Source organism: Candoia aspera, chromosome 3 (genome assembly GCF_035149785.1).
Source record: "Candoia aspera isolate rCanAsp1 chromosome 3, rCanAsp1.hap2, whole genome shotgun sequence".
Classification (NCBI taxonomy): domain Eukaryota; kingdom Metazoa; phylum Chordata; class Lepidosauria; order Squamata; family Boidae; genus Candoia; species Candoia aspera.
Window position 1 is genome coordinate 71,573,033 of NC_086155.1, and position 13,339 is coordinate 71,586,371.

Here is a 13,339-nt window from a genome sequence, read left to right on the forward strand (position 1 = left end):
GGTTATTCTGAATATTTTACTATCTTTGGTTCTCAGTTATAGATCTTATTCCACTCATTTGCTTAAACTAGGTTTTCATCTGTGACGTTAGAGTGATTATGGTTCATCAGAGAGCATTTGGTCTCCAATAGATGTCAGCATTATCCCAATTACATTTACTATTTCTAAAGAAGCACTGAGGATGATAGATTAAAATACAGCAGCAATATGTTGTATTTTTACAAACTGCGGACAACAACAAAAACGTATTTGTACACTTTATTTGTAGTACAAAAAGATGATCTACAGTGGTCCCCAGGGCTATTTAGAGCACTTAAAAAAAAGAAAACAACAAGATTTTGGAACACATACATACACTCTTGCGCACCCCATTCAGTTCTATGGGATTATGTATCTTACAAGTAAACAAGAATTCTTAAAGTATATAAAAAGATATCTACATCAGAAAGACTTGTTAAGAGTTCAGGACACACATTCATACATTGACGGACGTTTCAAAATGTCCCCTTTTTGTACCAAACTTTAGAAAAGGCAGTGTTACACTAGACTACGAAAAAAAGTCATGAACACATTCATTAATGTATGTAAATATTAAACTGGCTATGTGTGATACAAAGAACTAAACTGGTTCCAGACATATGTACTGGGACTGTTGTATAAAACCTTGACTTAGGAAGCACACAATGTATTCCAATTAGTTTCCCAAGGACATCCATAACAGCAGCAGCAGCAGAGGAGCATTGGTAAGTAGTGAAATGCACCCAAATGTTGTAATGAGGAAATAGCTATCTTTCTAAGTAACCACTCCTCCCACCTCATTCCTGGTGCTAATACTCAAGACCAGTCTTCCCCAAACTGGTTTGTCATCCTGGCTGTGGTAATTGTACACCCAACACATTTTGAGTTTGGGGAAGATTGCTTAAGATGAAGTATCATGAAAAGAATTCAGACTTGATGAAAGATTCTCCCCAAGAAAGATACATTGATAACAAGCATTCCAATAGTTCTTGCCAGAGTCATCATTCTCTGAAACACATCATTTTCTGAAATACACCCTTCAGATGATTCCAAACAAATCCTCACAAGAAAATACTACCATCATACTGTGTAATTTGCATTTAGGCACAAGCAAAGTTGTGCTGAAATGATTACTCCTGGGCCTCCTTGCGAGCCAGTTTGTAAACCTGGGTTGGTCCATCCACATGAGTGATAGTAGTAGCGAGCTGAAGTTCTTCTCCAGTATTAACTCCCAAATCACCTGAAAACATAAAACTGCATTTCAGATGAATGCTTAACTGTTATGATAGTTTTATCACAAAGTCACTCCAGTGTTTAGAAAGAAATAAGCAGAATCCAATGGGGCCTTTCCATGGATGGACATGGTTTCCACTAACAGAATGTGGGAATGGGCTATTTCTCCACTTTCTGAAATTCTGCATGCATCCACAAATTCTGCTCAACGAGCCCCTCTTTTTAACATACAAGTAGGGCTGTGGGGGTAAGAGTACAAATGGAAGTCCTACTGTACAATGTTTATTTTTGATAAAAAGTCAGATCAAATCTCAGTAGATAAAAATATCTGAGAAATTATCTTTCAATTAATTCAGGATCTGGTACAAAGATTTATTCTGATTCAAGATTGTACGACAAACATTTACAGATGGGTTATACCATGTATAATCAAAATGGGAAAAAGATTGATTCTCAAAGCCAGAAATCTCTTTTCCATTCTTTCCTTAGCATGTACTCCCACAATCTAAACTTCTTCTAACTTTTCCGAAAGCCCTTAAGACCCTGCTGTTCTCCCAGGCACAGGGGTCAGGAAGTTGGCTGAGCCTATGAGATTTTATTAATGTATTGTTGATGGGCTTATCCTCAGTGTTACTTTTTGCCTTTTTTTATATTTACAGTGTACCTCTATTTTTATTGTTATATTGATTGGTTGCTGCTCAGAGCAGGCCGTATAACTTCATTGATTAGTCAATTGACCATATCAAAAAATTGGGCATCAGCCACAATAAAATACAGTAACATAAGGCAGGTAAGATACTGTGAGATAAGATAAAATAGACTAGAGTGAGATAAAATAAAATACAGTAAGGTGAAATAGAGATAAAAGAGTAATATAAAAGAGTATAAGAGCAGGCAAATGGGTGGCAAATGGACATAAATCAAATAAATCAATAAAATAAACAACACTAACTCAGGGTATTTATTACCAGTTAAAACCCATACTCAATAGAACTATACCTATAATGCTAGGGTTCTTCTAAGTATGTAGAAGTCCTAATTTGACTGATTACTGGTACTATAGTGCAACCAAATCACAGCCGTAGGAAACTGCATCTCACCATTTGACTGATCTTCACCATAATTTTTGTGGGAAGGTGCATACAGGAACATCAGGGCAAAGACATACAGGTTCCACATCCCATAAATCCCTGTGAAAAAGGCACTGTTCCAGTGAAATGTAAAGTCACCCCATTTCCAGTGACCTTCAGTCACCTAAACAGGATGAAAAGTTAGTATATAATCAAGCAGGGAAGACATAAACATTGAGTTAGCACAATCAACAAACAAAATCAATGATTTTAATGTCCTCAGGTAAAGAGACATTTCCATCCCAAAAACCATCTATTTCTGGCCTTCACTCATCTGTATGACTTTAACTGGATGTTTTCCCTATCTCCAGAAAGCTGCCAAGAAGAAAAGCAGTGGGGTTTAACGTTTAATCAGGGAAAGAGGTCTAAGCCAGAGTCATGAAATAAAGATCCAAAAATCTAAATGAAGAGATTCCTTGTCGATACCATTACATTTCTTCAGTAGATGAAAAACAAGTAACACAACATATTACTACGACATAGTAATAATTGCAGAAACTTTTCATAGTCATTTTAGATTTCTCACCTGACTGAAAATGAAAAATATTACTGTCATGGCAGCACAAGCTAATGTGATCAGCATCAAGAACTTGAACCGAAAAATCAGCCCCTGGGAGAAAGAGAAAGAAATATAACCGGAGGTGGAGGGGTGGAAAAGGAAACAACAAAAAATTACTCCAAACCAAAGACTCTGAAGAAGAAATCCTAAACTGGCAGAATAAGGGGGGAAAAAAATCACATCTGCTATTATTCCCTTGATTGGTTGTGCTTTGAAGTCACAGTCATACAAGTGCAGGCCTTGAAATAAAAGGCACAAGGACAACAAGGGCTAGGTTTATGTGATAGCCATTGAGAGCAAATGTGGTGTAGTGGTCAAGATGATGGACTAAGAGTAGGAAGATCAGGGAGCTCTACATACACCACCTTGTGCTCCTGAATGAAGGTGAGGTGGAAAGCAAGCAAGCAAACAAACCAGCCTGTGATATTCTACTGCCTTTTATCAAAGCTAGTTTGTACTTGGAGGGAGGTGGGACTTAAAAGGGAAAGGAGATGAACTCCTCCGTCTGGGAAACAAGCCAGATAAAGCTATCCTTTTTAACAGCAGGGGAGGTTTTTTGCAGAGAGGGCAACAGAAAGAACATCTATTTCCCACTCTGCGGGGTGAGCTCAGAAGGTAGATCCATCTAGCTCATGTCTTTGTCTTTTTCCACAACAAAACATTCGCTCGTATATGTACTGAGTTGGAGTTAACACCTAAGGTCAAGTATACTCCTATGCCAGGGTTTCTCAACCTTGGCAACTTTAAGATGTGGACTTCAATTCCCAGAATTCCCCAGCCAGCATGCTGACTAGGGGAATTCTGGGAGTTGAAGTCCACACATCTTAAAGTTTAGCCTGGTCTTTATGTGAGGGCTCTCCAGTTGCTTATCCGATACTAGTCTGAAGCATTCCCTCTAGGGAACAAGCTCAATCCACATAGGATCCCACATGCACTGCAATGGATAGAATGAGTAACAGTATGTAATCAGATATATCTTATGACTAAGTAAGAACAAAAATGGTTTCAGGAGTGCTCATCCAAATACCATTTTCTCTCTCTCTCTGGCACTTCTGCAAGAAATGTTAGCAAAAACTGAAAAGCTTTAATTTGTCCATTTGAGAAATGCCAGTTTGGGAAATGGTACATTCATGCATTACTTACATACATACACCCCATCCTACTGGAGTTTCATTTAATCCTTTTTTTTTTCAGCTGTGGTAAAAAACATTTCACAGAGATTGGTTTGGTTACTTACTTGTTATGCAAGGGCCAGATAATCAGAAGAGACTGTGTGTGCTATCTGCTCTGGTCCTCAATAAATGCATCTTTCTCTATCCTTCCATATAGAAAAAGGACTGCTTTTCTTGGCACAGTCCTAGGGGGGAGGTGTGCATAGCTCAAGGGAAGGCTTTAGGGGAAAAGCTTTAGTTTACCAAAGCCCTCCTTAACATAATCTCTGTTGTAGGTTCCCTAATGTAAATCCAGCCTATGAGGTTTTGTGAATAGGAACAGTTTGTCCCTTGAACTGGATTAGCCTCCCCACAATGGCCTTCCTGGACTATCAATAGAAACTAGCACTGTTTTTAAGCACTATTACCCCCAAATCCTACAGATTCCTTACCTCATAATGAAGCCTGCGGGCTTTGCTCATTGCTGGTAGGCTGGATTGTTTGCCACTGATATTTCTGAACACTTGAAATACCATAAAACACAGGAACAAGAAGTAGAGACAGAGGCAGATTCCAGCAACAATAATAAAGGCCATCTCAAGCAGTAAAGTTAAGGGAACCGGTACAGACAGAAATAGTAGTAGGTAGTTCATCTGGCATTTTGTTTTCAAAACCCTATTCTGCTCTCAAATACAGGCACAGTAAGAAATGTTGCATTTGCCACACCTGAAGTATACTAAAATATCCCTTTTGGAGGATAGCTCATACTAAATATGCTGCTGTTCAGCAAGCTCATAATATGTTATTAATGTGACATAAATCTCCAATCATTTCTGCCCACCCAATACGTTCCAGCAGAGTGGGTGCACTCCAGGACCCCTTCATTAAGTGTTGCCATCTTGTGGGACTCAGGAAGCATGCCTTCTCTGTTGCAGCCCCCACCCTCTGGAACAGCATTCCGTCAGAGATAAGGACGGTGCCCTTTCTCCCAGGGTTCCAGAAAGCTTTGAAACACTGGCTTTGGTCCCAAGCCTGGAGTTGATGTTTATGATTTGTTCAATGGCTCCTGTTTTGTTTTGTTGTTTTTACTGTCTATTAGATTATTTTAGTCTGGCCTCTCTGTGTGATTCAATGTTTTTAGCTGTTTTTATGTTATTTCTAGTTTTGTATGCTGCCCAGAGTCCACTGGAGTTGGGCAGCCAATAAATTTAAATTTAAATTTAAATTAATAAAGGCTAAAAGAAACAAGCCTAAAATCTGCTGGAATGACCATTTGTGTTCCATACAAACATGGTTGGCAAAAGCAACTACCTTGAAACCTTAGAAAAAGCTTGTTAGAGGTTTAAGATGCAATGGGTTTGGAACTTACATATTTCATCAACTTTACATTAAGCATTAATAGCAAAAGAAACACAGAGGAGGAGGAGGAGGAGGAGGAGGAGGAGGAGGAGGAGGAGGAGAAGAGGCGGCTGCCTTTCCCCAGGGTTGACAATGGAGAGTTGTAAGAAGGGGGCTGCTAGTTGCTGACAGAATAGTAGTGAGATTTGAGGAGGCACAAATGCTGGAAGGGAGGCCCTTGGGGGACATGGCCAGCTAAGTCCTGATATGTGAAAGTGTAGGTCAGATAGGAGGACCTTCAGGGATGCCAGTGTCCCAACTGGAATCACTTCAAGATCTGTGTTTGTGTGTTTGCATGCACCAGTATGTACCTGGCTTTGGATGACATTCAGGGTAAGAAATGAGGAGCTTGAAGATGGCCCTGGTTTAAACAAGGCAAGTTGGGTCGAGAAAATATTCTTCTAGGACTACAGGTAGTCCCTGCGGTCATTAAGCGAGACATCATGTGACCACAACTTGCGATTAACTTGTGGGAAGCTGGCTGTGAAGCACACAAATGGTAATCAGATGACTAGGGGGACGCTGCAATGGTAAATGACTGCTGGTTGCAAAGCGCCTAAATGTTGATCACATGACCGTGGGGATACTGTGACAGTCCTAAGTATGAGGACTGGTCGTAAAGTTACTTTTTCAGCATTGCTGTAACTTCAAACAGTCACTAAACACAGCAGTCATTAAGCGAGGACTACCTCTCCCTAGTGGGAGAGTATTCAGGGACTGCTCCTGCCACTGTATGGATTTAGGAAATTGATAATTTGATGTGTGTGGGAGATAGGGAAGAGAAAAGGCTGGTGTATGTGCCTTTGCCAGACTGCTGACCTTTTGAGTAGGGAGAAGAACATGTTTAAGGGGATAAAAGGAGGTTATGGTTGAGCCTGATAACCCATGTTATCATATTGATATTGATGGGGAAAGAGAGCCTATCCAAGTAGTGACATGTCAGGGGACATAAGGGGAGGGCACAAGTAAGCCATTCCACACGAAGGGGAACTGGTAGTTTGGTGCCAGATTCCACTTCTTGCCCTATGGTCCCACTCCCAGGTCCTTATGGCTGGATTGCTGGTAGCCTTAGGTTGATACAATAAATTCCAGGTCCATCTACGATAAGACCTTGCTCACTGATGATTTTAAAATGGATGAAGAGGCACCCCTGGCAACTTCCATTACCAAAACCTGGTTGCATAAGGGTGGCGATGTCACCCTCTTGGAATTCTGCCCTTCTGGATTTTGAGACCTACAGCAACCAAACCAGCAGGTGGAAGCATTGGCCTATAAATTGCCTATGGCCAGGACTTCTGCTTGTGAGAAATTGGTGTTAAAATGCTTATGTGTTAAGTTGGACTATGGATACAATTTGGGGATCATACCCAAGCACTGGCTGCACTGCGGTCTAAGCTCCTGGACCTTGCCTCAAGGCCAGCACTGGAGTCTGACCCTCATCGTTTAGTGATTTCAGGTTCAGTGTCCTGATGTCTGAATCTGGGAAGGCTTTGGATTTCATGAACAAAAGTGTACCTGATTATGTACAAGTATAAACCCAAGTTCAAGCCTATGCCATGGTGGTAAAGGAGAAGTAGTAATGCAGCCCTTGAATTGATGTTACACATACCTGCTCAATGGCATCCACAGAAAGTAAATTTTGCAGAAGGGCATCCTCATGTGTATGTATTATCTTAAATTCATGAAACCAGTTCAAAGAACACTTAAACTCTCTCTGAAGTTTAAATGAAAAAATCCCATCAGTTTATTAGCATCACCTTCCCAAAGTTCACAGGATTTGGGGCAGAATACTACAATCCTTTGAGGAAACACTTTGCTTTTCTTGCCTATAAGAAGATAACAAATGGTCCCTGAATGAAGTAAAATGCAAAGGATACAGCCAACTCTGTGCCAACATCTGTAGCCCAGATACTATAGAATGGATTTTTTAATTGTACTCCTCTGAAAAGAAAATCAGCAGAGCAAATTATAAATACAGTATGTGTAAAACAAAGCAACAATTTGGGAAGACTAGAAGAGCAATGTCTAAAGAGCCCTTGTGACTTTTATAGAGGGGAGGATTGACTTTAACTGTTTTAAAAAGTGTATTTCACTATACAGTCCTAGAAATGTTCAACTGTTTGTTTCCATGCTATTCACATTGCAGACAAAAATAAAATAATGGTTTTATTTAGCTTGGCACAAATCCTTTTTTGTTTGTATAAAACCACCTGGGGAGAAACTGTGTACTACCAAAAACAATGGACCAGGGAAATATAATAACTATAGGTCTCTTCCCTTTTCCTTTCTTCCCCAACGTGTAATAACAAAATGTGTGATGAGATATGATCCCATCCTGTGCTTCCCTGCTCTTATTCCACATCAAAGTCTATCGGGATTACAACAGAAGGGAAAGATACTATGAAGTATGCATTTACTTATGGGAAAGAAGAGATTTTTAGGCTTTGGTTTCAAGCTTCACATTCATATAGGATAGGCAAGACTGAGCCCAAACTGGAGCTGAATTTAGTTATGGCATGTTCTTATTTTTATGTGGCTTGGTAAATCATGGAAATGCAACATGACAACATTATCTCTTTATTTCAAGGAGTTTATGATGTTAATTTTGGAAATTGAGTTCTAAACATTTTGTAGCAAGTGTTTCAAAAAGAACAAAAATGCAAACAGGCTCTATAAAAAAAAAGGATGAATGGGATCAGGTCAAAATTCTTATCAACATTTCATCATTTTAGATCAAAAAGAAGTACATTGTTATATTTATATTTAGTTTTTTTTAAAATTAACAATATCCACATTAAAACTAAGTTACAAAAGTTATAAAAAAGAAGGCATTCCAGTTACCTCTCGCACATGTCAAAGACAAACAAACAGAAAGAGCCTACAGCTATTGGTCCCACTTGTTTCCAGTAGGCTGCGAAACGGTTTCGTTCATTCTGATCCTAAAAATAGATTAAATAAGAGGAAAAGACAACAAAATCATGATCAGATAAGTGATGAGACAAAAATAAAATCTATTGATTTCACAGGTATAGTTAAACTGGCAACTGTAGCAAAGAGTTTGTATTTTGAAATCATACTTTGTATTAGTGCAACAGTCAAGGGTTATTCCCATGACATGTGGATATGCCTCAGAATAAAATATGAACTGTCATGCTTTAGTAATGAATCTATCTACGTATATACTACTAAAACTCTGGTGTCTGTAACCTTTAACTGGGCAAAACAGTGTATCGTAGGGCACCAATTTTGAACCAAGGTACCTCAAATTGGGTAACAGAATGTGTTCAAAATCCAGGACCTATGACTCCCGTGGAACAGAAATTTGGCAAATTTTATAAAACGTTTTATGACAAAAATGATCATAAAACATTTTATGACATAATACAAAATGTCATAAAACATTTCCAGTGGTTGGCTCCTGCTGTTTGACTGTGCTATACAGTTCAACCTGGGCTACTTTCAAGGCAGATACATCTCTGAATGTCTCCCTGAATTTTTAAGAACTTTTCCAGTACATTAGAAGCTCTGCCATTGTTGAAGACTTTGAGGAATCTGGTAAGGAAATATCTCTGAAATGATGACCCAACGGGTTACAGGTTGTCTAGTACTAAATAAGACTATGGAGTAGCTCCCCACCCCCAACAACCCTGTCAATGTTGATTCCTAGAAGTAAGTGCAATTACAGAGTTTCTATGTCAGCTTTAGGCAATTACAACTCACACTGATCCAAACAGTATAAAGATTATAGGATCTTGAATCTAGTTTTTTAGAGCACTCTGAAATCTTATTCCACCCATAAATCACTGAGTTTAAATCCATTTTGATAATACAGCCTATGTATCCTATGTTCACAACTTCCAGTTGTAAGAGACTTCACAGAATATCCAACCAGCATAACTGATGGCTTATTTTTTGAGAATAATGGGAGTTCTAGACCAACATGTCTTGAGGGTGGGGAATTGCTTTACAGAATGAAAACAAATTCTAAAATATACACCCAATGGACAATAAAATCTGGAAAAAAAAATCCCAGAAGAGTATATTCACAAATTCGTGTGAGAACACCTACCATCATATGCTCTCCACAGAAAATGATCCAAAAAGATAAAAGCATAGCATAGAAGATCCCTTGACGAATGTCTCCAAAAAGCAACATCCAGGTCCAGTCAAAACCAATAGAAAACCACTCTACTGGAATATTTATGAAAGTCATGGAGATCCCAAGAGCAAAGATTATCCTAGAACAAGTAGTAACATTTTCAAAAACTCTTCCATTTCCATCAGTTACTCCAATAAGCTTCATGTAGTATTCAGGGAAATGCCACCTAAAATGACCCTTGGCCCTACCAGGCTGCTATAGGCCTTGCACTGATAGAAACTGCACACCACCACAAATATAGAGGCACTAGGGATGGGACAGATGCACCCAATATTCTTTCTGTCTCTGTCTGTCTACCTACATATTCTGGCAATGGTATCATCTTGAGTCAGTTTTTTAAAAATTTGAACCTCTGAACTCACATGAAAAGTTCACTTCAAGATTAGTTAGTAAAATCTACCTCAAAAAGAAATTAGTGCCTTAGTGCATCTGTTCACAGTTGACAAATGTGTTGTTAGCCATAGTTCTAGCAAATAGATGAATCTGTAATGTAATAACTTTTTGAATGCTTTAAGAAAGATCGCATCAGCTTGTTACTTTTCAAATACAGTATGTTGCAAAAACAAGGACTGGTTCCAGCTTATCTGGTGATCTGGAGAAAGTTGTTTTAGCTGTTCTGCAAGATGCAGACAGAATAGTGTTAGTATATAATCAAATTTAGGAAGTGAATACAAGGAGAATATGCTTCAGTTCAGGGGTCTTCCAGATGTCTTAGATTACAAGTATCAGAATTGTTGAACACTGTCTATTTTAACTAGAACTTAAGACAGTCACAGTCCAAGACATCTGGAGGACGTCAGTTTGCCTCTACCTGCTTTATTATATAAATAGCTATTCTGTAGATTAACCAATCTTGACTAATAGAGTTGTAGAATAAACTGCTAGCAGTGACTTCCATTCCATCAGTGACTACACAAGAGTTAGCCTCCTCTTTCCAAAAACATACAGGACTTTCATGATCACTGCTTACTTTTCCAGGAGCACAGGTGGCCGTGTCATCTGTGTGATCCGCCTCCAGTACCAAATCATGATGATGAAAATGCTGGGTGTAAGGAATGTTTTCATGGCAAACCACACTTTTGTGAAGCCTCCATTTTGATGGATACCCTGAAAGTGAACTTAAATTTCAATGCTGCATTTCTTTACTTTCTTAACACCAATTCTGGTCTGCATTGTTCTATTTGTTTAAGATACTGTAGCTTTCCCACTATCCAGAGGATCTTATAAAAAACAGGGTTAAAACAACAAAACCAGGTAAAAAGAACAAACTGATTTTAGATATACACTATATAATCACTATAGCACAATTGAGTTGTTTGAGGAACATAAGGTATGGTAAAGTTGTAAATCCTAACCCTAAGTCAAATGTTTACCTGGTGCCAAACAATGATAATGTTGGAATGCCAAATGAACCTCAAGAGGAAAGGCATTCCAAAACCAGGGTGCTGAAATCAAGAAAGCTTTTCCCAGCTGTGGCACGCTAAGGACACCCCTTCCGATCTTAATAGGTGCTCTTTCAAGTATTGGGGCCTTAAACTGCTAGCTTTGAAATTTGACTAATAACAAATACATTTCAGCACAATTATTTTAGGACTGGCATTATTTGGTTTCAGAAGAGTATTCTGGATAGCAGTTGTCCAACATTCACCACCAGCTGCAGTTTCTGAGTTGTCTTCAAAGAAAGATCCACATAAAGTACATTGCAGTAATCCACATGAGCAGGGAGTACCATGGCCAGGACAATCCTATCCAAGAAGGGCCATAGCCCCTGAACCAGTCATGGCAAGCCAAATGCACCATGGGCCATCTCCTGAGCCTCAAGTGACGGAGATGAATCCAGGAGTATCCTTGGGCTGCAACTGGTTCTTATTAATTATAACGAAGAATGGGTATTAACCACATTCAGAGCAGAAAGAAAATGCAAGGGTAAAGTGCTATTGATAATCACTTGCAACCAAATAATATGGCAATGGTTGATTTAGCCACAGACACAAAGCTGAAGTAGTAGAAATAGCTCTTAAAAAAAATTCCCTGCCTAAAAACAAAACAGGAAATATCCTAGTAAAGAGGACAGCTGACTTCTGTATTTAGGGTTCCAAGAAAAGTTTTCCCTTGGATTGCTGTCTGGACTTAAATGAGACCAATCTCTCTTTGTAATTTTGTGTAAAGAAAATAAGTAAAAATACAATCAAAGTATGTCCCTTTTGATCATATCCTGTATTTTCCTAGTTTAGCTTCCTTGGAGATGTAGTAAGGAAAGTGGTATTTCTCTTGCTCTGTCTGCAAAATGTAATTCAAAGTTATGTGATAGACAGGTGCTGGCGGTCCAGCATAATGGCTGCTCGCTCCTGGAGGCAATCAAGGAAGCGATTACCAGCAGAGCAAGTGAAAAACTAGTTAATTTCATGGGTGCAAAGAAGCATAATGGCTGAAGAGGCATCAAAGGGGAAAATCTGCAGGGAACCTGGAAACTATGTATGGGGACAACATTCCACATTTCCAACAACTGAATTATCATATTCTTTTCTTCTTCTCCCCCGGCCCCCAAAGATCATGTATTTAATTTTATTTACTCTTATAACAAGGACAAAAGGATTCCAGGTTTTTCTCTTTTAATTGTTTTAAATAGTAATTATAAGATTTAGGAGACAACTTTATTTTTGTTTGATTCATAGTTAGGAGAGTGGCTTAGGTACATAAGATCCTGTAATCAGAACAAAATATCCCTAATAGTCACATGCCAATTCTGTTCCAATTCTACTTCCCCAGCTACCAAGCCTACAAGTCAAATTAGTTAAGAAGATTTTAAAACACAGTGGAAATTGGACTTCTAAATGCTTCTTTTGAATGGTAAGAAGCACTGTATGCTCATTTCCATGCTAACTTATTGAAACAAATTCTATGTTCGGACAATCTGGTTTCTATGGAATCTATCACAAAGCACTTAGAATAAAATAATAAGCACAATTAATTCTATATTTAGAATTTCTGAATATCTCAACAAAGATGTGAAGTAAATCTGGATATTTGGATTCAGTTGGGCTTGCAGCTTATGTGTACTCTTACCGGAAGAAGGAAATTAGTATCGAAAAAAAATGCATACTTACCACTAGACGGATATCCTTTATTTCACCAATTCCTACATTAACGCCTGCCTTTTCATTCACAGGAAGACGAATGTTGAGAAGATAGTATTTGTGAGCTACAGTTCCAATCTCCATGAATGGGAGAAAATCACAATCATAGAATTTCCCTTCATGCTCTACAGTCTGTTGCAAAACCAGAGAGGAAAACAGTGCTATAAACACTGAACACATCTACCCATAACACTGTTGTTTGTTTATGATGTGTGAACATGTACACCATGGTTTGGAAACTATAGCTGCTTTCTTGGGATGGGTTCATATCTCACACCAAGCTAAGGACAAATAAACAATGATATAAATTACCTTTATGTGTCTTTCAGGTTAATGGGACAAGTTCACTTAAAAATGCCAACATTTTCTGAAATCGCAGACATTTTCCCCTCTAACCCTAACTCTAAACTTATATGCTGCTTTTCCACCGAAATTGGCTGTCAAAGCAGCTGAAGACTAATTATATTTACTTATACCATTAAGTATAAAACAAGCATAATTAAACATAGCAACAAAAAGTAAAAAGAACACTGAAACTATCTCTTACCAAAGCC

General features: G+C 38.5%; 1 protein-coding gene across 2 annotated transcripts in view; it reads right to left on the minus strand.

Annotated features, from left to right (window-relative positions):
* Positions 1 to 246: 246 nt before the first annotated feature.
* Positions 247 to 13,339, minus strand: part of WLS (Wnt ligand secretion mediator) — a 58,976-nt gene continuing 45,883 nt past the window's right edge. For both annotated transcript variants that reach the window (XM_063298102.1, XM_063298101.1), the window contains exons 4-12: positions 12,756 to 12,917; positions 10,619 to 10,755; positions 9,559 to 9,727; positions 8,331 to 8,428; positions 7,367 to 7,430; positions 4,544 to 4,687; positions 2,908 to 2,991; positions 2,352 to 2,505; positions 247 to 1,258 (exon numbers count right to left, since the gene is read on the minus strand). In XM_063298102.1, the coding sequence (XP_063154172.1) occupies positions 1,149 to 1,258; positions 2,352 to 2,505; positions 2,908 to 2,991; positions 4,544 to 4,687; positions 7,367 to 7,430; positions 8,331 to 8,428; positions 9,559 to 9,727; positions 10,619 to 10,755; positions 12,756 to 12,917 (1,122 nt within the window). In that variant the 3' untranslated portion in view covers positions 247 to 1,148. The remainder of the gene's footprint in view (positions 1,259 to 2,351; positions 2,506 to 2,907; positions 2,992 to 4,543; positions 4,688 to 7,366; positions 7,431 to 8,330; positions 8,429 to 9,558; positions 9,728 to 10,618; positions 10,756 to 12,755; positions 12,918 to 13,339) is intronic.